We start from the raw sequence: 24,051 nt of genomic DNA on the forward strand, positions 1-24,051 counted from the left end.
AAATGGGGTATTTCTCCCTCGGTGGTTTGCCTGGGGAACGTGTTCCAGGTTAACGTTGCCCAAATGAAAAATGGCCGCCCAGGCGCTAGGTGCTACCATCGAGCTTGAAGCCTAGAGAGCCCCGTGGGCGCTGTGGCCCCAGGTTGGAAGTTTGGAGCCGGACGCGGCGGGGCGGGGCTGGCTGGAGTGAGAACGTGCGTCTGCGCGAAGATGGTGGAGGAGGGAGGTCTCCGCGTGGTTCGCTGCGGTGGCAGCGAGTTGAACTTTAGGAGAGCGGTGTTCTCTGCGGACTCCAAGTAAGGGGCTCTGTGGGCCGGGCGGAGGGGCGCCGGGGCCGCCAGAGCGGAGCGCGGGGGAAGGGGCGCCGGAGCGGGAGACCCCCGCACACCCGCCAGGGCCGGGGCGGGTGTGGAAAGCGCCGGGGCGCGCCCCCCGCCGCTGGGCGGGTTGCGGGTGTAAGTGCGGGCGTACGGGCGGCGGCCCACGTGTTCCTAGGCTCCGCTCTGGGGACGGATAGTATGGATGCCGATGCATTTGCAACAGCGCGACTCCTTAACTGGTATGGACTCGTGTCCTGGGATTACTGAATTTAAGATTCAGCTTTTCCCCGGGGGGGAAAATAAGGCACGTGGCCAACCTTTTTGGAGCTTTCTTTGGAAACTGGCGATCGATTCTGCATGGGATAAAATTTGAAACCCAGTTCTTCCATTTATGTTCACGATAAATTCCTTCATCTCTGCTTCAGTTCCATCTCACACTTAGTGACCATCTCTGAGGGCTGTGGGAGGATTAGATGCCTTTAGTATATGTAATGATGTAGAACAGTGTTTGGAACGTCAGTCAATTACCATCATCAGTCTTGTTATATTGTCATCTAGAAGTAACACATTGTAATAAAGTTTGCCACATAATCGAAGCATACATTGACACTAAATTAATCCCTGTCATTAAAGACTAGAAATGGTAACTTGGGAAAGTTGTGTCTCCCTCATTCTCTTGCATGTGAGAATATGGCAGATAACTGTTAAATACTCAGATGACTGGAGGAGCTTGCAAAAATTCCCTTCAAAAATGTTTTTCTCTTTGAGTCCTTGGTTTTCACAATTAAAAGTGGTTTTGATGATCCTTGAGAATCAATGAAGGATACTGAGGCTTTAAGAATTTTGACAGTGGTTTCCACTTTGGACTGATCTTAATCCAGAAGTCTCCCCTCTAGTGTACTCTTTCCACAGTTCTGTTGTGTATTTCACTTGCCGTGTACTGGTTACACTTTGTTAACAGCAAAGTTTTAAGTTGGAAACCACCAGCTGCTCTGTGGGTTAAAGACAGGGCTTTCTTCCCCCATAAACACTTTCACAGCCTTGAAGCTTCCCAGGGGCAGTTCTACCTTGTCCTACAGGGTCACTGTGAGATAGCTCAACTGAATGGCTATATATATCAGGTAAAAATGACCAGAGCCGTCAAGAGCTGAAACAGCCCCGTAAGTATTACTATCATTAATCAATCCTCAGCCAGTCTTGCTCAGAAATCTGGAAACATTTTCTGTTCCCCTCTGTAACTGCAGGTCTTCTGTCTTTCATGGTCTTTCCTGATCTAGTCAACTCTATCCAAATGTGTATTCTGCTATTACCCATCATGCACTGTGAACTAAGGTACTCATGGGAATAAGAGAGGAAGATCTAGCCAAATAAATAAGAAATCATATATTTCAGATGCTTTGTTGCCAGTGGTTTTGTTTTTTTATCTTAGTATATGGTTTCCACACAACCTCATCATTAGCAGACATTTATAAAAGCCCATTATATTATAATTGGCCATTCATAAACAGCTGTAAGATCCCATTGATTGTAAGATGCATGCTAATTTCAGAGAGTTGAACATGTGGAAAGTCACGTATCATAGAATTGATAAAATAGGGTAGTAGCAACCTCAGGCAGCATCACAAGATACATTGTTTTTGCAGGATGGTCTGTGCAGCCTGCATCTGTGGATCAGATCAAACAGAGACTGGCCTCATTGGTTGACTCTTCTGAGTCAGTGGACAGTTTAGCTTTCCTCATAGCCTGAAGTAGCACACAAGTATTAATGTAGCATGTAAACATCTATTTTGTTTTGGAAGAAGCTTCTGCATGTTGGGCTTTTGTTTGTTCTTTTGTCACAGACAAAAGGATTATAGTGTCTATAGAGTGTATCTGAAACGTATTTTGTTCTCATCTCCAGGTATCTCTTCTGTGCCTCGGGGGACTTTGTTAAAATTTACAGCACAAGGACAGAAGAATGTGTGCACATACTGCATGGACACAGCAGGACCGTGACCGGAATCCAGCTCAACCCCAACAACCATCTCCAGGTGGCAAACTTTGAGTTGAACCTGACTGGTCAACTTTTTAGGTTGTGAGAGGAAGAAAAATAGCCATTCTGATTCCAGATTCGGGACATTGTTCACTTATTTTTTTTAATAGTAAAGTAAGACCACAGCCTACAATTACATTGCCCATAGTGTGTTCTGTGGACTGTTTATTCCACAAGGTGCTAATGGATATTACTTGAAAGGGGATCTTTGCCTACATGAATTTCTGAAATTCAGGGTTCCAACAGTTAAATGAATTTAATTGTCGGACTTCAACTGATTTGACCTCTGGAATCTTTGACTTCCTCAGAGTTATCTTAAGGGATTAATATTGGAACGCATTTCAGGAAATATTAGTCTAGAGTTGTTAACATGGTAAATCTATCCTTATAAAGATGAGGCTCTTTAGAATTGATGCAGATGTCACCTTATAATGAGGCCGGTATGTACAAGAAGGACTTCTTTAGTTGTGGCTCCTTAGTTAGTGAAGTGGGTTAGCTCCAGTTTATCTCCCCATGAAGCAACCGTTGCTTCTCAGAATTCAAGCATAATTAAAAGGAATTCTGTTCTTAAGTTACAGCAAAGCCACAAAAAAACTGGAGCTCTTGCTCTAGTTTTGGTAGATTCGCATTTCTGGATTATTTGCCTCCCACCCATAGTGACCAGTCAACAATGGGTTTACATCTCTGTATTCTTCATGAACCCCCTTTATCTTTGCTGTGCTGTAAGGATTTGATAAACCCCCTTAGCAAAAGTATCCCACTGTTATAATTGAACATTTTCGTCTTTGTTACCAAGTTTCATAGCGAAACAGAAACTTCATACATGAATTGTGTAAAAAGATTTATTTGTCTGAAAGCTAAAGGCTTCTTAGTGGTGACTTTAATTCTGGTGTTGGGATCGGGAAGTCTGGATTTCTATCTTAATCAGTTTGGTACTATTTTTGCCCTTTTAGCTATATTCTTGCTCATTTGATGGCACAATTAAGCTGTGGGACTATCTAGATGGCATTTTGATTAAGGTACGTGAATTGATCTTCCCTTTTCTTCGTCTGGACAGGAATAGCAGCACACTGCAGTGACAGGCACCCGGTTTCCTGGGCAAGATGTGAAAGTCAGACATCAAAATGAACATTGTTCAACTTCTAATCCTGAAAATGCAGTTTAGTAAGCTGGAAGAAAACATTTCCCAGGAGTATTATACATAAAACTTCCCCAAAATCTAATAATCTAGTGGGGAAATTGGCATAGGATTTAATTACATAATTCAAAAATAATAATACAAATAGCCAGTAAGCATGGGGAAAAAAAAGCCTAAGCCTATTGCCACTGTGTGGACTCTGATTCCTAGTGACCCTACATAGGGTTTCCCAGGCTATAAATCTTTACCAGAACAGGCAGCTTCATCTTTTTCCCAAGTAGACATGAAAAGATAATCATTAAAGAAATGTAAATTAAAACAAATGACAGAGCTTCTATGCTAAAAAATGTAGCATTTGCATAAGCCACTGAATAATTTCCCTGTCTACCTTTTCAACGAGGTGAAACTGAAAATGATCAAGTACCCATTCTTTGCTCTACCAAGTTCACTGATAAGATTCTCAGTAAAATAATGGCATATATATGTAATTCCTGCAATATTATTTATGATATGGGGGAAATACTGAACATGTCAATTGGTAGGGGACCCGTTAAGTTTATTACACACACACACATTCATTCAAAATACTATGGAATTCTTTGTGAGAATCAGGTCTGCACATGTTAACCTGAAAGCTTGCTCGGTGAGTATGTGGTGTGCTTTGAGTGGCCAATGGGTGTGGACAGACAGTAATCCAGGTGATCGTTTTCTTTCAGACCTTCGTGGTTGGACATCAACTTCATGGCCTTTTCACTGTTGCCCGCACTGAGGATTCTGTCTTTGTTATAGTAAATAAGGATAAACCAGGTAGAGTACAAGATAACTTCTTTTTCCCCTCTGTCACTGACTAGATGTATTTTGAAGGTACAGCCAACAAAATTTACCAGTAATTTGATGTGAGGTTTGAGAAGAGTCAGGAGACTCAAGAATTGGGTCCAAACATCTAGAGGTCTAAACACCTAGTCGGTGTCGTTGACGATGTTAGTGTTTGTGAAAGGCTACATTTAGAAAGAGCTATCAGGAATTCACTCATGTTGACATGAGTGAGAACAAAACGGATTTGTGAAACTGGAAAAAATAGATCAGTGTGTTGCAGAGTTTTAAAGTCACTGTAAAATCTAGGGCGGCAAGGGAGCCTGATAAAATAGGGGAGAAATCTTATTAACAACTGTAAAGAGAACATATTTCTCATAGAAAAAGAAATTATTAGTGAAATACTGAGGGGATCCATAGCGTGTCTCAAAGTTTTATCAGATGGCTTACTGCATCTGGCTGCTCTGTTGACCAATATTCATTTCCATCTTCATTTTAATGCACAGCTTAGTACCTTGTGCCAAGAAGACACGTTGCCTTCTACATATTTACATAGAATGGGTATAGCTGTACCTATATGTGAGTTGTAGAAATAAGCTCCCATTTAAAACTAGTATATTCCAATAGAATCCAGCTTTGAGGCTGTTTTAAGACTAGCTAAAATTATCTTGGCATTAAAAGAATTCTAGACAACAGTTCCATATAAAATTTATAAGAATCATACATTTTCGCCTTCTCTAAAGCAGCTTTATATTAATATAGCTTCCTTTGGCTAGATATATTTCAGCTGGTTTCAGTGAGGCTGCCAAAATCATCAAGTCAAGAAGGAGACGCCAAGGAGATCTCCATTGTTTTGGATTTTATAAACCAGTCGCCCAAGTGCATTGCCTTTGGAAATGAGGTAAAATTTTGTTTTCTTGGTTTTCTTTTGTGTGCATAAAATCTCTTTTACAGCCTGTCCTCTGGACATTTTCCTTCTATTGTGTTAATATTATCTTTGTCTGTTAGGTGTTTTAGCGTGATTTATCTTACAGATTTTCTTGAACCATCCTAATTTTGTGTATTTCATCGTATTGTGATGGTAGCCCTCTAATTTCCCCCTTCAAAAATCAATACCGTGGCATTAACTCTTCCACCCAAAAGCTACACCTCTTATTTGAGATTATACATCTTTAGAAAATATAGCTAGTTTATCCAGAGTTAAGATACCCATTACAGAAAAATTGGAGATTAAAAATGAAATCTGTTATATGACCAGTGATAATATTTGAGGGCACTTCTACTCTTTTTCTTAAAACTCCTTGACATCAGGTCAATTTCAGATCATAGGGACCGTGAAAGTGGAGCTGTCTCAGTCTTCACATCTAATCTCGATGGAAGCAGACTGCCAAGGCAGCTGCTGCATTTCAACCACCAAGCTTTAGATGAGTGAGCAAGCACTGTGCCACCAGGGCTCCTTAGTCTTTTCCTTATACATAAACAAAATACATTTTCCCAAGATAAAATAAGATCCCAGGGGCTTTTTATCCTGGTTTGTTTGGGGAGGCTTTTTGTTGTTTGTTTGTTTCATTAAAAATGAAACTATATGAGTAAGTATTCTTCAAAGATAGTAACTATGTAATTGTCCATGAATATGTTGTTAGGGGCCATCAAGTTGGTTCCAGTTCACAGAGTCCCTGTGTCTAGCAGAAGGAAACACTGTGGTCGGTCCTGCACCCTCTTCACAGTTGTGCTTGAGCCTATTGTGGCCTCGTGTCAGTCCACCTCAAGGTCTCCCTCTTTTTCACTGCCCTTCTACTTGGTCAAGCATGGAGCCCTTTTCCAGGAACCGATTGATCTCTCTTGATAAGCTGTCTAAAGGATGTGAAGCAAATTCTCACCATCCTCACTTCTAAGGAAGAAACATTCTGCCTTTATTTCCTGTAACACCTCTCAAAAAGCCAGACTCACTGCCAAGGGGTCGATGCCTACGCCAATGACCCTATAGGACAGGATAGAACTGCCCCTAGACTGCAACTCTTTATGGGATAGAAAGCCGCGTCTTTCTCCCTCGGAGTGGCTGGCAAGTTCAAACTGTTGGCCTTGCGGTCAGTTAGCAGCCCAAAGCATAACTCCTGTGGCACCAGGCTCCTCCAGCATCTCTCAAAACCTTTCACGTACTGGCTTTTATTCCATTGTGATTTAAAAGTGTCATCTTGTTGGGCCTTATTTGTCTTTGTCCTGAAAAGATTAATTTCTCAGTAACATTTCAACATTTGTATTCTTCAGGATACTAGTCATTTGGTCAATACAAATTAAAATCACATTGAGATAGTTCTTCATATCCACCAGAGCAGCTAAACCTAAAGAGATTGGCAATACCAAATATTGCCAAGAATGCAGAACAAAATCAAACGTACACCAACAATATCACTCCTGCATACAGAAAGATGCCCACAAAATAGCTAACACCAAAAAGATGGCTTCCTGAGTGCACTGCCCTTAAGTCCCCTTAGTGGGTGGGGACTGATAGTGATGCAGCAGGATGGAACTGCTCCTTGGGTTTCCAAGATGGTAAACCCTTCCCAGTGCCAACGGACACATCTTTCTCCCTTGGCGCAGCTGGTGGGTGCACTGAAGCCCCTTACCATGCTTCCACAGTGCTGCCTACGAACCACCAAAAGAAGAATCGCTCGTGTTGACCCAGAGAACAGACACGTTGCGGTTGTACGTGGTTCAGTGGAACACTGCAACAATAAAATGGAACTGCCAGTGCAGTCAACAGCATGACTAAAATCGTGTGTATTCGCCATTCTGTTCGTGGGAAGTTGTAGAGTAGATAGGAAATGCGGTGATGGAAAACAGTTGTTGCAGGAGAAGGGGCATTGGGAGCAGGGACCCGGGAGCTTTCTGAGTGACAGAAAGGATCTAAGTCCTCATAATGATGTCAGAATTGCATTTCATTGGACATAAGTGTGCCATGATGGAAAAAAAATTAGGTAGGGCCAAAGTTCATCTTTTGGGTTTCTGTCATTTCAAATGCACGTGATGCTCTTCATAGTCACAATATAATATGTAACGTATATTAATAGACTCAGTACTAAACCAAGTTCTTTGTACTGTGATAACTTGTATAGCGAGAATACGCTTAGAGAATATTGCTACAGTATCTTCTCTTTGAAATGCCAGGGAGAATATGTTGCAGCAGTTCGGGACTTTTACTTGTCAGTTTATTTTTTCAAAAAGAAAACAACATCAAGGTAAGAATTCCTTTTAAATAACCTTTTTTCTTTTTTCAATCTAAAGGATTATGTTTTTATTTTATACATGTAGTCCAAAACTTTCTAAATCCTTCTCCAGGTAATTCTAATTTCCATTTTATAGCTATAGGAATTAATAAAAGCCTCTGGCTACCTATTTCAAATGAGTGCTGTTTAGCCCATTTGTACCCCACTGTAGCTCATATTCAGTTATAAACGGGGATAACAAGCTCCTAATACAAAGCTGTAGGGTGAATAAGAGCATAAAGAATCTAATGCTAAACCGAGTAATGACGCCACACAAGTACGTCCCTTTGGATTTGTCCCTCTAGCTCAGCGGTTCTCAGCCTTCCTGATGGTGCACCCTTTTCCTACAGCGCCTCAGGTTGTGGGGACCCCTAACCATCAAATTATTTTCGTTGCTACTTCATAACTGTAATTTTGCTACTGTTACAAATTGGGCGACCCCTGTGAAAGGGTTATTCAACCCCAAAGGGGTGGACACCATAGGTTGAAAAGCATTGCGTTAGGTGTCTTAGCCAAATGTCTCGGATATAACTTCTTAGACCTGTCCATACATGATAGTAAAATGAGAAGTCATCTGTTGCCTTGCAGAAAACCGTGGACAATACTTTTTTTGTTTTTGTTTTTACTTAAAAGTCAGTGGGCTTCCATGGGCCAGTCTCTGGTAAAACATTAGCCATGTAATATTTATATTTGTATGTTATTAGGAGGAAACTTCAAAACATTGATGGAAGAATTCTATTATCTTTGAATCCACTTCTCCATGAACTTTTTGAAGCCCCCAGTTGATAATTGCAATACAAAATGCTTTGTTCTTAATCATAATTTTCTTTTTAAAAAGTCTTGCATTTTCATTCACTGATTCTGAGAATTCCCCAACTTGAGTTGAAAGAGGGAGAACTCTCTTAACTACCGTATATACTAAATTATAAGCTAATCTGAATATCAGCTGAGGCACCTAATTTTACCACAGAAACTGCATTAAAAATGTGCTGGGAAACTTGGCTTATATGCAAGTGTATACAGTATATACTTCTTACAAGAGATTTTGCTAATAAAGGGATTTCTCCCCCATCCTAGGTTTACTTTATCATCATCAAAAAATAAGAAGCACTCCAGGAACGATTTCACCTGTGTTGCGTGCCACCCAAAAGAAGACTGCATAGCATCTGGTCACAAGGATGGCAAAATCCGTCTGTGGTCAGTTCATTCACGACGACGGCAGGATTATTTGTGTGCTGTTTCATATTTGTCCTGCATAACAGGACTATCTCTGCATCCAGGGAAGGGGAGAATACTGAAAACCCACTGTTTGAAAGATGGTAGACTTTACTGGCACCCTTCTTTGCTTTTATTATTATGTTCTTCATTTCGCAGATTGTGGCTCTAGAATTGTCTGCCTTTGGGCACATAGGTTGGCTCCTGTAACAGAACTACCATAAGTGGGTGTCTCTGGCAACAGATTTCTTTTCTCAAAATTTAAAAGGCTCAAAGTCCAAATTCCGGGTGCTAGCTGGAGGGGAAAGCTTTGTTGCCCTGCTTGCTCTGCGAGAATGTCTTTCTCCTCTCGTGGGTAGGCAGCTCTCTCCCCCAGCTATTTGCTGCTCACCATATTATTTTCGTCTAAACATGCACATGGAGCGTAGGCAACTGATGTGCAAGCAGGGCCTGTGGTTTCCAAAACCACGCATGCTCTGTTCTGTGTTAAAATACAGCAATCTCTTTTTGTCTCAAAAGAGACCTTTGCTATAACCAATACAGTGCAGCCCCAAATGGATCATCACCACAGGCATGATAGTTGGAATTTGCAACATCTTTGGGGGAGCATAATTCCATCTGGAACATGGGAAATCCCCATATGGCATATAACCATTTTAATGAGGACTTTCTGCGAGCCCTTTCTAAAAATTAGCAAAGTATGACTACAGTGAATATCTGGCTAGAAATAAACCACGGATGGTTTATTTGTAGAAATGACTCAGGTTAGAAGAATTAACTTGTAAGTAACCTTGATATTACAGTTTATCCCAGTATTTGGTTTGACGTTTTCTCTAATTTGTACTTCAGTCTAACAAACTTTGCTTTTTATTTCCTAGGAGGAATTTTGATGATGATAAGAAATACACATACACATGTTTACATTGGCACCATGATGGGGTTATGGACTTGGCTTTTTCAGTGACAGGTGAGTACGGGTTTAAAGTATGTCACCATGTTGACAGTTTGAAAGATGTAGAATCGAGTGGGCCAAAGGACCTGTGAGCCTGCGGCACCTTGTGTCCTGAGCTCCGCTGTGTGCAGTACCTGTGCTCGCGCTCTCGAGGACTCCGGGTTCAAGGACTCCCTCTATCATCCGCTCTCAGCATTCAAAACCCAAACCGCCGCCACGGAGTCGATTCCGACGCGTGGCAACCCTCGTGGGTTTTCCAAGACCAAAAATCTTTATGGGAACAGAAATCCTCATTTTTCTCCCACAGTGTAGCTGGTGGGTTCAAACTACTGGCCTTGAAACTACAAGATATTACCCAGTGTGTAACCTATTATGCTGCCAGGGCTCCTGTTTAACTATATAGCTATAACTTTATATGTTTTTAATTCATGTAAAGAGCCTAATCACACGAATGTGTCTTTACAACTAAATACTACTTAATAGCTTTAGCTTGGTTTATCAGGTGACAAGGACCACATTAGTGCTTTTTATCCATCGTCTCATTTAACCCTTGCCACGGATAGAGGACTCATTCTCATTTTCCAGAAGAATGCAGTGAGCCCTGGAGTTGGGGACTAACTTTCCTTACATGGCTAGTGAGTGGGATTGGAATCTATATCTGATTCCAGAGCTCATGTTTATGCTAGATTGCCTCATTCAACATTGACTACCGGTATTTTATTTTTCCCCAGTAGTGTTATTGGCATATAATTCACATACACAATTCAGTCGTTAATCATCACCACAATCAGTTTTAGAACATTCTTCAATCTTGTACTCATCCTTATTTTAAATTAGTTTAGACTTATTCCACTTGAGCTGATAGCCCTGTGGGTTGGGCATTGTGCTTCTAACCACAACCTTGGTGGTTCTAACCTCCTGTCTTCTCTGAGGGAGAAAGATGAGCCTTTCTTCTCCCATAAAGATGTATCACTGGAAACCCATTATAGGCTTCCTTTGAGTTGGAGTCAGGTTGGAATCAGTGAGTTAGGCAGCTCATTGCAAGGTCGGCATTTCAAAACCACCAACCATTTCAGCGTCCAAAGTTGGGGTTCTGCTCCAGTAAAGACTTAGTTTCAGAAACCCGCAGGGACATTCTGCTCCGTCCTGTAGGGTCACTGGGTCACAATGGACTCAATGACAGTGCTTGGTTCTTTGTGAGTGCAATTACGTCCTTTAGCACAGTGGTCTTAAACAAAGATCAGTACACTTTTTCTTTGGTTACCCTGCCTTTTTTAGGACCCTCGCTCCCATCAGGTACAAACTGTGTCAGTCTGTTGTAGCTGCTCTTGCAAAAAGCAAACTAGAGACTAAGGAAGCTATTGCTTGGTGTAAGTGAAAAGGCAGGGGAAAGGTGATTTTTCTTTCTGAGAAAGCATCCAAAAATAGTTGGTAAAGGTGTGTACATCTATATCTTTTTTGTGACTTTGAAGCATTTATTTTAAAATGTTTCCACAAGGTCAGTAGCCATCCTCTGGTGGCATAGAAGACATGCGATGGGCTGCTTAGATTATGCGTGAGGTCCTAAATTCAAACCACCAGCAGCTCTGCTCGAGATAGAAGAGGCTTTCTGCTACAGTCTTGACACTCGAATGGGCAGGTCTGTCCTGCCCCATAGGGCCTGCACAGACTTGACAGTGAGTCTGGTCTTGTTTAGGTCCAGAGGATTCACTGATAAGTTCTTCCTAACACTAACATTTCAGGAAGAAGGCAAGTCTACACCCTTCCTGATAACAAAAAAAGGGAAAGAGCATTCCCATGTATCCTTCATCCAAACTCCCACGGTTAGCCTGGTTAGTCTTTCTCTTTTGATCCCTTGCCCGAGCTCCCTTTTCTTACCTTCTTCCCCTTCACCCCTTATCTCCGTTGGCTGCACAGTGCAGACTTCTTACAGTATCACCTGGAGGCAGGAAGACTACTTAGGTAGATAGAGTTCTGGCTCTCTAGTCACCCAGAGGACAACACGTTGTTCTCGTGCGTCCCTTCATTGTGATGGAGAGGTGAAGTTGGCTTGCTTTCTTTTGTTTGTTTCTTTTGGTTTTTTAATTCACAGGTAGTCTTATTTACTTATTACTTACCTTAATAGTGATCCTTGGAGTGCTACCTTGAGATTGTCTTACTCTCCTGGCATCTAGCCATCTTTGGCCCATTTATTTTAGCATCTACTGGTGACTCGTATCTGAATAAATTAAAACTTTTGCGTTTCTGTTTCTGTAGTTCCTTCTACACAAGGGTAAGTCAGTAAATGTTGCTACTCGCATTTCAGTTCGTGTGCACACAAGTCTGTTCCAAGCCAGACATGTTCAAATGCGCTTCTGATCAGTGAATGTGGCTCTCAGGAAAGGGTTAGGGAGAGAGAAATAACGCGTTTTGGGCGGTGTGTTTTCACTGGCCCTAGGCTTCAGCTCTCTCACAAGCAGCGTAAGTTGAGGTTTTGCTCTCTTCGCCAGCCTGACAACTTTTGTTTTTGAAATAATTTTGTTTTGAAATAAAAAAACATTTACTTAAATTGTTTATCTTGAATGTATTAAAAGATCTTAAGGCAATTATCTGTACTTTTTTTTGAGAGTTTTCCACATGATAGGAAAAATTAAAGGGGGGTGATTTTGGTTTTCTTTCTTTCTTTTCCCCCCAAACGCTGCCCTTGTGCTCCACTTGGTGGGGGAGCAGGCACCAGTCTGCTGAGCGGCGGCCGGGAGTCCGTGCTGGTAGAGTGGCGCGACGCCTCAGAGAAGAACAAGGAGTTCCTCCCCCGCCTGGGGGCCACCATCGAGCACATCGCGGTCTCACCTGCAGGGGACTTGTTCTGCACGTCTCACGCCGATAATAGTAGGTCCCCTCCCTCTGCTTTGTTACCTTGAGGGTGTATCGTTTATAAATGCCTTCAGTTAGCATCTGTAGGGCTTGACAGATAAAAGTACCTAAAGCTAATAAAGTATGGGAAAGATTTAATGAAGTCTTTTTTTTCCATTCCTTCTCACCACATTTTCCATCCCAAATGCCATCCAAACTCAGCATTTTCAAGATAGCTTTTATGAAAATTCCGTTAAGTGCATCTAGTAATTAATTATTATACCACCAACATATTCAATACCATGTTCTGTGGGGTGAGCAGGGAAGTAAAGAGAGGTATTGAAGTGGAGCTCTGTAATATAATGACATTTCCAAGATAGAATCCAGGATTATCATTAGCTGAGTTGTCAGTGTGGGCTCCTGTGAACTCCGACAGAAGTGAGGCCCATCCTGTGTTCCTCTGAAGTTGTTTGTTCATCTTGTTACTACTCAGCCTTGACCCGGGCTGCTCTGTGGATCCTATGGGCCCATGGCCGCCTTCCCATTCAAAACAGACATGACTGGAAGCAGTGCATTCGGAGAATGAATTACCTCAAAGTAAAACATCTTACCCTCCAGCTTGGAGTCTATAGTTCCTGGATTAACTTTAAAGTACGTTCAGAGGCACAATCAACAAAGCAGCGAGGCTCCAGCACGTCTAGTCATGCGCAGAATCCCTGTGTTTCCAGGCGCGGTCCTGTTCATTGAACTCACTGGATGAAGTTGACGGGTTTGGGTTTGGTTTGGTGTTTGATTGTGGCCCATTTTAGAATGATACAAATTCAAGTGTCTTTTCCGACCAATTGATGTTCATAAATCTATGTCTTTTTAACCCACAGAGATAACAGTCATTCACCGAAACCTTGAGGCATCTGCAGTAATTCAAGGCCTAGTGAAAGGTACCTGAGAACACAGTGGATTTGGAATCAATACATTTTAAAAGTGGTCTTTGGATTTCAACTGTTGTTTGTCACTTCTTTTGCAGACCGGAGTATCTTTACTGGTTTGTTGATTGACCCAAGGACTAGAGCTTTGGTTTTGAATGGCAAGCCTGGCCACCTGCAGTTTTACTCCCTCCAAAATGACAAGCAGTTATACAATGTAAGGTTTTGTCAGTTCACCTGCCTTGAGACTGAGGGTCCTGTAACTTACTTGGTGGGTTCTGAAAGGAGGCCCTCTGCCGTTTTCATTGGGACGTTGTCGGAGTTCCCCAGGCTCACTTAGCCCATTGTTCAGAGCCTCGCTCTTCGGGGCTGTGCTTGCAGAGTAAGTCTGCACCGAGGCCCCTGTCTCTCACAAACACTTGCCATTGCTGCATTTCTGTTTTGTTTGCGATTACACCCAGACGTTTAGTTACATAGATAAGGATATAAACAGTGTCAAAATTGCGTAATGAAAATGGAATTTCAGTGTAAATTAAAAGAGAACACTTCTTACAGTCCTGAAAATATAGAATTCCCTTCTTTTTCCCTGATTTCCACCACAGTACCCTGTACAGATTTCTAACATAGTGACTGTAATACTTTGCCTCTTTCTCTCCACTTTTAAACTCTGTAGAACATGAACCTTTGTTTTGGCCTTGGTTTATTCACATCAAGTACAATGCCAGGAAGACATAGGCACTTAATACGTGGTTAGTAAATAGTTGAGAAAATTCTTAAAAGAGACAGATAAATGCTGACCTACTTGCAGACTGGGTGCATTTTTCATTTGTTAAAGTTGTGCGTCCTACCTCTGCTTTCCTCGCGGCTTCTAGTGGAAACATGCTTGCTGGAGTGCTTTGGTGTTAGGAGGGCGAGGCCACAAATGAAAGGCTCTGTCTTGTACTTGCTCTTCGTGGTCGTTGCTGATACAGAAAAAGACACATTCCCTAGTTGGTCGTCTATACTGTGCTCCCCTTTTCAATGGCAATTTCGAGGCCATGACCAATTGTTCATTTTTCCCCCCTCAAAATATATTGTGATGGATTCTAGAAATCAAGTAGGGTGTGGTTTATTATCACTTCATGAGTGTTTCGTATTTATGCATGTACATTAATAGCATTTTCTTAATTTGTTTTTTTAACCATCAGTTGGATATCATACAGCAGGAATATATCAATGACTGTGGTCTGGTCCAGATAGAGCTAACCAAAGCGGCGTTCGGCTGCCAGGGCAGCTGGCTTGCCACGGTGGAGCAGCGGCAGGAGAAGGAGACAGAACTTGAATTGCAAATGAAGCTGTGGGCCTATAATAAGAAAACACAAGGGTAAGGCCACCTCTGTGACTGCTTTTCAGAGTATATTTAGCTTTCTGTTGTTTTCTTTTAATTGTCAGCTTTTAGGATGTTTATTTTGCTTGATTTTTCTCAGATTTGGAAAAATAGAGATTAAAGATAGAGCTAAAAATATTCTCAGCTTTCTATTCTGAGTAATCATTGGTGCCCTTCTAGTCACCGAGTGTCGTTTATTGGCACGGAGAAGTGCTTTCCTCGGAATATAATAAGAAATTACAGCCGAGCCTGCTTAGACCCAAAGGTCCGGATTTCTGCCTTGCTCTTCTTACAGTGTTTTCTTCTCCAGAAGAGCAAGCAGGATGGGCAGAACTCTGTGTGTGTGTGTGTGTGTGTGTGTGTGTGTGTGTGTGTGTCTCCGTCCCCCAGTGGATTCTTGTACCATAGTCATCATATATCACATCCTTCCAGTGCATCCATGAACTAGGCTCGCTACTTTTGTGCTCATTGTCTTACTGATCTTCACAAGATCGGTATAGAATAACCACCGTTACCTACATTTTGCACATGAAAAAACTGACCCAAAGAGTTAAGGCAGTTTTCCAAGATGTCCCTGTTAGAAGTGATAAAGGAGGAATTTGGACCCAAGGCTGCCTTTTCTGAATCAGTACACTATCCAATCCTGGTCTCCAAACCAAAACAGACAGACTCACTGCCATCGAGTCGATGCTGACTCATAGAACAGGGTAGAACTGCCCCTACGGGTTTCCAAGACTCTTGGCAGAAGTAGAAAGCTACATTTTCCTCCCATCCAGCGACTGATGGTTTTGAACTATTCCCCTTGTGTATTACTAACCCAACAAGTAACTGCTACACCACAGATCATTTTTTATCACAAGCTTGAAAATCAGCTTTGAGAGCTAATGTAAGCCCCAAAGAGACATATACTATGCATCAGAACTCTATAGCTATGACTGTATATAAGTAAAGCTCTCCGTCTGTGGTTCCGGGTGAAAATACTAAATCTTGTGATGACGTATACTGCCCGAGTGTAAGAATCAGTTTCTGTTTTCTAATAGGTTTGTTCTTAACACAAAGATTGGAATGCCCCATGAAGATCACATCACAGCCCTCTGTTTCTGCAACGCAGAAAAAGCTGAAACCCCCACCTTGGTTACCGCTAGCAAAGACGGTCACTTCAAAGTGTGGATACTAACAGATGATTCCGATATATACAGTAAGTTACTTACATAATGGGTCTAAATGATGGGCAGCTTTAAAAATTGATGTATTTCTTTCAGAAATAATGTCAATCCTGGGAGGGCACTTTCTACATTGTTTATTTCTGTAGGATATTGTCTCATTTCAGTAGATCAGAGATGTTACATTTTTACATGCCTCCCCACCCCGTCCCCAATTTATAGTTATAATGGTAATCGTGTTGATCGTCTCCCAGTTTGAGGGCTGGGAATAAAGGGCTTTTTGACATTAATCCTTTCACTCTTCCACTAGGGGGAGACCAACGTCTCCAGAAAGGAGCATAAAAATAAATATGTCTGTTTGACTTTCTAGAATCTACTCAGAGAGTTTGGGGAAGCTGATTTTTGTGGTTTGTCTCCATTGTTTCTTCGTCTTACTGCATAGAACTTCTCTATAGTGGACTTACCCGTGGGCCATTTCTGAACTCTGTGAATTGTATTTCCACAGAAAAGGCTTTTGGCTGGACCTGTGACTTTGTTGGCAGTTACCACAAGTACCAAGCAACTAACTGCTGTTTCTCTGAAGATGGCTCTTTACTTGCGGTTACTTTTGAGGAGATTGTCACAATATGGGATTCGGAAACATGGGAGCTTAAGTGGACATTCTGCCAACGAGCTGGGAAAATTAGGTAGGTGAATCATTCGGGGACTGTTTAGTACTTTTGTTGTTGTCTAAGCCAGTCTTTATAATTTCAGTTATAATTTATTCTTTAAAGGTAGTTGAAGGTTAGTGAACAAAACAGCTAACCAAAATGCCGGCAAGCTACTAGTTGTGGGACTATTGTGAACCACTGTGCTATGATTATCCATTTCTGAAATTGGAACTAAGGTTTGATTCTTGACGTGTAGACGTTTTTCTTGCTAGTAAATAATCTGTATTTTGCACTAAATGCTATATGATAATAGAAGTTAAATATAAATTTTAGTTGCTCCCAAATCTTTACCTATCTTCCCTTCAAAAACTATATTATGCTCTGAAGGCCTAAGGAAGCTACCAAGGCAAAAAGCTAATGAAATTACTTCTAATTCCCAAATGACTGATTCTGAATTTACTCCTAATATCCTCTTCAGCAGTCAAGTGGCAGATTTTCCAGGCTTTTGTCAGGTTACCGCCATTTCATACACGTTTTCTTTCTAGATGACAATTAGTATAGTCTCTAATTTATTGCAAATAAGAATTAGTCTTCAGCCTTGTTTGCTTAAATTTCACTTCTTTTTTTTTTAACTCTTTAGCCCTTTTTTTCTACAGGATAATGATGAGCAATAGTATATGTCTGTTTAAAACTCTGCTTTGCGTGATGGTCGTGATCCTCTGTGACTGAATGTGCTAGAGCTGACCGTTGGCTTGTCTGTGGCTCTCACCTAGGCACCTTTGCTTTGGGCGATTGACGTGCTCCAAGTATCTTCTTGCCACCACGGAAAATGACATCCTTTGCTGTTGGAATCTGCTCAGCTGCATGCGTAAGATATGTTTTACTGCAAAGTGATTTGGAAAAGCACATAAGGGAAAGAACCCACTGCCGCTGAGTCGATTCTGACCCATCTCAACCCTCAGTGGGCTCCCGAGACTGGCGATGGCAGTTTGGGGGACACTGCTGCTAGTTTGTTACGTGCAGTCGTCTACGATGTCTGGCAGTCTTTAAGATACTAATTTTAACCTGCTAGCATCTTCCTGACAAAGGTCAACTTACTGCATTTTACTCAGTTCAAATCTATTTGGAAGCATAGTGGTTTCGTGATAGATGTTTATGAAGAACTTTTTTTAATGTTCTGTACGGCAGCTCTGGTGGTGCAGGGTCTAAGGCTTTGGGCTGCTGAGTGTAAGATCTACAGTTCAGGCCGCTCGCTGTGTAGGCAAAAGATAGGCTGTCTGCTTCTGTAAAGATTTATAGTCCTTGTGTCCTACAGAGTACTCCCGCTCTGTCCTGTAGGGTCACCGTCAGAATCAACTTGGCGGCAGTGGGTTACAGTGACCGGTTAAGCTTTACCCACAGTTCCCACTGACGTGTGTAGGAGCACTAGTTCCGCTGTATTTTTATTTTTCCTGCTACTGTGGCATGGCCTTCCACGGTCATTTAAATGTGTCCTTGTGTTGGTTAGGAGGGTAAAGCTTCTTTTCCTGGTAATAACAGATAACGATTGTCGCAATAAAGATTTTGGAGTACCAAAACAGAATAAAACCAAACCCTATCAGATGGAGCAGAACTGCCCCGTTGGGTTTCCTTCTGGAGCCGAGAGTGTGTCTGGGAACAGGCCGCTTCATCTTCCTCCCTTGAATCAACAAATGGGTGTGAACCACTAACTTCTGGGTTAGAAGTCCAGCACTCGGTCACTGCACATTCAGAACAGACATGCCGAGTTTAAAAGCGAAGTCTGAAAGTTATGCAGCATCAGTAGTAGTGTACAGTAAAAAATGAGTAAGGAAGTTTTCTCACTTCAAATTCCTTTTTAGAACTTTGGGTAGGTCTATACTTAAAAATGTTTCATGTTGGTGTTTTTCACCCCCAGTTGAATGGAGTACAAAACTGAGTGCCCGCGTTATAGAACCTGACCCGAATTCAGAGAATATTGCAGCAGTCTCTCAGTCTCCGGTGGGCTCAGATTGTAAGTACAAATCAGGAGTGAGCCATTACCAGAATGTTCTCTTTAACAACTTTTATGTAATTAAAGTGAAACTGCTCTTTCAATCAAATGTTATTTTGAAGCCATTTTGCCTGAGATGCACTACCTTCCTTTTCCTGCCACCTTGCTCCACACCTTCTTATGTGGGTATTCGTACCGAGTGTTAGAACATTCCTCATTTTCCACAGGTGGATTCCAAATTACCCATCAAAAGCTAAGAGAGATTTTTCCTTTTTCAGACATTCCCAACTCCCCCAAGAAATAAGAACGCCTCCTCTCTGTTTACAAGCCCTGGTGGCAAAGAGGCTACACGTTGTGCTGGGAACCACGTGGTTGGCAGTTTGAAAGTACCCAGAATTCTCCACGGGAGAAAGACTGAGCTTTCTGCTTCCCTAAACAGTTAGGGTCTCGGAACCCACTGGGGGGTGCTATGAGTCAGCATTGGCTGATAGCAGTACATTTTCTCTGTGTTTAAGGCACTTTCTGCATATCCCTATTCTAATATTTACCACAAAATGCTATTACTAATGTTTTAGTGTCTTCCTCAGTGGGCCCAGACCTCTGAGCAGGGATTATTCATTCTCTTTTTCTCAGTGGCCCTCAGCCCTAACCTTGCACGGAGGGAGTGGGCATCTGGTTTGTCATTTGTATCGAAGCCTGAAATGACTGGCATCCATGGGATACGTCCCAGGATTCATGGAGTTTGCCAATCTGAGCTGGACTAATAACCTTTGCAGGCAGAATGTTGATGTCTGTTTGTTTTTCCCTCTAGTGTTTGTATTTAAACCTAGTGAGCCAAGGCCATTGTATGTTCAAAGGAATATCTGCAGCGAGGAAGTGCACTGGGGCGTGTTTGTCCCACGGGATGCCCCAGAGGCGTTCACCTCAGAAGCTTACCAGTGGCTGAACAGATCACAGTTTTACTTCCTGACAAAGTCACAGGTAGCTCAACCTTCTTCTGGTATTCACTTCGTATGTGTAATTTCTGGTGGCTTTAATAATCTTCCCAGGCCAGGTAGAATAATTTCATTAAAGAATTGGTTCTCAAAAGAAATCATTGATGGACTCTGCAGCAATAAGGACACAGGCCTTCCTCAGGCACACCTGGCTGAACTCGAACCACAAACCTCTGGTTCAAAGCCAAGCGGTTTGCCGTTTGTACTGCACAGGGACTCTGCTGCCACAGCTGCGAGACCCTGATGTATCACATCATGAGCTTAGGGACAGCAAAGCAACAAAAGCAAAGGATTACTAAAAATACCTTTCATTGGTTGTTGTTGTTTTTTTAATTATTTTACGTATTGGATTCGGTGGGAATTGGTGGTTTAAGTTGGATCTACCAGTTGAAATTTATGTCACTGCACGTTTCTGAAGGTGAGCTCTCAGAACAGCCCTTTGGCTTTCACAGCAGTTGCGATACGCCTGTCTACTCTTGTCATGTGCTGTGGCCAAGTAGAGGCACAGAGGAGGCCTTTAGAAAGTCCATGGGAAAGGTCTATTTTAGAATTCTTTTAATTCCATTTTAGAGTGCTTTTAATAGCATTTCTTTGTAAACTTTTTGAAGCCCCATTATTTGCATAAACTCAAATATATGTGTGTGTGTGTATATATCTCTAAAAGAAAAATGAACCACCTTACCTAACTTGTAAACACTTTAAATTTGCACTCTAAATATATCTTTTGAAACATTGTTCGATCTCTCCTTTCAGAGTTTGTTGACATTCAGTGCAAAGTCTCCAGAAGAGAAACTCACACCAACAAGCAAGCAGGTATGTTGGGTTTTAGCCAGTCCCGGTGCAGGCTGCATTGCTTCCCTACAGAGATGAGATCATCTCTCAGAAGTCAGCTGTGAGCAAGCACATGCGTCACCTCGCCCTAAAATAGAATTGACATCCTTGTACTTATTTACACCAGCTGACTGTGCCTCTGGATCATCACTCAGATGTGCTCGTGATTTAAAGAGGCAGATAGGCTGCAGGGTTTGCTTGGGGGGTTGGGGGTGGGGGTTGCTTTGTTTAAAGAAAAACTGGTCTCCCAAACATGTTTCACCAGTACCCATAAAAGTGATCACTCAGCTCTTAGCTGGAGTTGTTATTTACCTGCATGTCACTAAGGAACATGCTTTTGGTGCCGATTCCAGATTTCTCACGTTTGGGTAGTATCTCCTATATACTGAAGGTGGAGGTTTGGCTTTTTTGCTCTCGTCACCTTCCCTGACACTTCCCAACATGCCCCGCCACTCCCCACCCCACACATACCCTAATATAAATATCTCTCAAATTAGGTCAGCACTTTTTTTAATCGTGTCAGTCCTGTGACCACAGAGCATGTAGTAATACACAGATTGGTTTTCCCTCTGTGACCAACATTTTGCTTGCTCAAGTTAATGATTGTCTTGTTTTTCATTTACTTAGTTTTCTGTGTGTTTCTCACCTAATTCAACCTCAAATGCTACCCAAGTTGAGCCTATCTCCTCTCAGTGTTTTTAGATACATTTGATACTTCAAGTACTGAAAGCATATTTACCAAGGCCTTTGAGCTGCTGTGGCCTAACCTGGTTGTACAGTGGTCACCTGGGGTGCTAACTGCTCCATCAATCATCCTGAAGGTTCCACCTCGAGTGCGTCCGAGCAGCTGCAAAGAGGGACCCTCTTTATTCGGGCACTCCTTGCTCTAGGAAGCACATGCTCTGAGTACCCAGGTGGTCAGTTTAAGACCTGGCAGTTGACGCTCCCACTTGGTTGAGAATAACTTTCTCTTAGAATTTATAAAGTACTTTCCATTCTTTCATAGTTTCTGGTGTTGTTGGAAGCCCAGTGCCATACTTACTCTTCGTCTTTTATAACCTAGCTTATGTTTTTCTCTGAAAAGTTAGCGAATTCACTCACCAATCTCTTAACCATCTACTCCCAGGGACTATTCTAGATAAAGGAATATATCACTAAACATAATAACCAAACCTTTACACTTCTGCTTACAATCTAGCCAAAAGATATAGACAGTAAGCAATGAGCATGAAATAAGTAAAATGCGTCACATTTTAGAAGGTGAAAAAGAATTATGGGGCAAAGGAAAGAGATGGGGTACAGTTTAAGTACAGTAGTCAAGATCACACAACGACTCACAGAGACCCTGTAAGGCCGAGTAGAAACTCCACTTTGAGGTTTCTAAGGCTATAAATCCTCAACAGAGCAGAAAGCCTTGCTCTTACCTGCTGAACAGCTGGTGGGTTCAAATTGCTGGCCTTGTTTACATCACCAGGGCACCTTACCTAGTCAAGGTAGACCTGTTCTCTCTGTGATATGTGGATCCTTTTGGGCGGTTTTGAGCAAAGAGTGAGGGATTTTTTTTTTTTCTGGTATTCTGATATTTTGAAATTGCTCCTCTATCATCTAATACGTGTGTTGTTTTTTCCCTTGCACAATTCTCTTTCCATCACTTTAGTATTTGCTTGTCTTCAATCTTTGTTGTTCTTTGTTTTCCACAAGAGATGTTCCTCGTTGTTTGATGGGTCTTTGCGGTCCAATCTTAATTAAAAGTGGTCCCAAAGAGCCGTTTGGAGGTTTTTGCCTAGGTCAGCGGTTCTCAACCTGTGGATCGCAGCCCCTTTGGGGGTTAAATGACCCTTTCACAGGGGTCGACCGATTCATAACAGTAGCAAAATCAGAGTTAGGAAGTAGCAGCAAAAATAATGTTATGGTTGGGGGTGGCAAGGGCCCACAACATGAGGAACTGTATTAAAGGGCCATGGCATTAGGAAGGTTGAGAACCTCTGCCCTAGGGGGAACCTGTCTCCTCTGGTCTACCCTATATAATAGCTCAGCAGTTTTACTGAGGAAATATCTGGTGTAATTATATATAGGCCTCTCTGCCATTCTCGGTTTCTGCCTTGAAAAGCTTTCACTGCCCTTTTTGTAGGGTTTAGAGAGGAGACAGAGGTAAGTAGACATTTTACCCTTGTCCACTGTACAGTCTGTCTTTCACAATAAGTAGAAATGCTAAGCGTAGTTCCTTTATCTGTACAATGAGAATCATACTAGGTAATTTCTGAAGTTCTCCATTCCTCACATTTTCCAATGCTGTAGTATAGATTGTTGGTTTTTAAGCAGGCTCACCTTTGTACTGAAATGTTTCCCTTTTTTTCAAATTCTAATAGCTCCTAGCAGAAGAAAGTCTTCCGACGACTCCATTCTATTTTATACTGGGGAAACACCGGCGGCGGCAGGGTGAGAAAGGACAAGAAGCTTTGGGGAATGAGTTGGTGCAACTACCTTTGACAGAAAACATCCCAGCAATCAGTGAAGTAAGTAACTATTAAGCAACATAAAACCATCAATCTCTCAAAACACCTGGAAGTTATTTCAGACAGTTAAATACTCATTTGCATACTGTGCATTGCTAATGATGCCCAGAGCAGACAGCATAACTTTAGATTTGGATTGTTTTGGCCTCTACCTGTGGTGAGAGGAGGGGGTTGTATGTTTTCTGAAATTTAGGAAGGAAGGTAAACATCATCGTCTTTCTGCGGGGAAGCCTTATGTGCTTGGCTCCTGATATCATAGTGATAGCTACTTAGTAAGGACTCTTGGAGGATGTTATGCCAAGAGGTAGCACCCTTAAATAAAACCCTGCCATTTCCTTTTTGGTTCCAGCTTCTGCGCACTCCAGCTCATGTGCTGCCGTCTGCTGCTTTTTTGTGTTCCGTATTTATAAACTCACTGCTGCTGTCGAAGGAGACAAAGAGGTACAACATCTTAGGATGTGTTTCGATGGTCTACACAGGATGATTTGTGAACGTTACAATAAAATATTTTTCCAATGCATTTCCTTTTTATAGTTTTTAAATAGAGATAGAAAATAGGACAGAAAAGGATTAAATCCAGCAAAATGCATTGAAAATAAGTGCCAAATCTTTTGTATGTGTGTATTTTAGAAATTCAGTATGTGATTCAAACTTGTTAAACATTCATCTGCCCTTTTATGATGCTTCGTAAGCTATACATAACAAGATGTTTCATGTACTCTGTACAGATGGTTCTGTTTTGTGATCAGTGTCTGAAATCTGAAAGTTACTGCTTAGAAATAGTTTCAAATAGTAACTACTAATATTTTATTCTGTTACTGTTAAAGTGCTGAAGAAAGTCCTGATGATGTAGATATGGAAGAACAAAAAGAAAGTGATGATTCAGATGAAGAAACTAATTTTACTGAAACAGTCCAGGACACAAATAATGAGGACTTGGAAGAAGATATTATACACCAGTTGTCAAAATCTGAGGAAAAAGAACTGAGGAAATTAAGGAAAGTTGACTACAGCTGGATAGCAAATCTTTAGGTGTCCTTGATGACGGG

General features: G+C 41.8%; 1 protein-coding gene across 1 annotated transcript; it reads left to right on the top strand.

Moving 5' to 3' along the window:
- The first annotated feature begins 210 nt into the window (after positions 1-210).
- On the top strand, positions 211-24,045 carry WDR75 (WD repeat domain 75). Its single transcript, XM_004701725.2, has 21 exons — positions 211-296; positions 2,221-2,350; positions 3,306-3,371; positions 4,207-4,297; positions 5,080-5,204; positions 7,472-7,542; positions 8,647-8,766; positions 9,663-9,751; positions 12,446-12,604; positions 13,447-13,506; positions 13,593-13,708; positions 14,679-14,854; positions 15,898-16,055; positions 16,526-16,706; positions 17,444-17,538; positions 18,586-18,681; positions 19,472-19,641; positions 20,409-20,468; positions 22,856-23,002; positions 23,352-23,443; positions 23,830-24,045. Exons 1-21 carry the CDS (start codon positions 211-213, stop codon positions 24,032-24,034), a joined length of 2,493 nt encoding a protein of 830 aa, XP_004701782.1. The 3' UTR covers positions 24,035-24,045.
- The last annotated feature ends 6 nt before the right edge of the window (positions 24,046-24,051 follow it).

Source organism: Echinops telfairi, unplaced genomic scaffold, assembly GCF_000313985.2.
Source record: "Echinops telfairi isolate 266 unplaced genomic scaffold, ASM31398v2 ScPeMD7_3;HRSCAF=10, whole genome shotgun sequence".
Taxonomy (NCBI): Eukaryota; Metazoa; Chordata; class Mammalia; order Afrosoricida; family Tenrecidae; genus Echinops; species Echinops telfairi.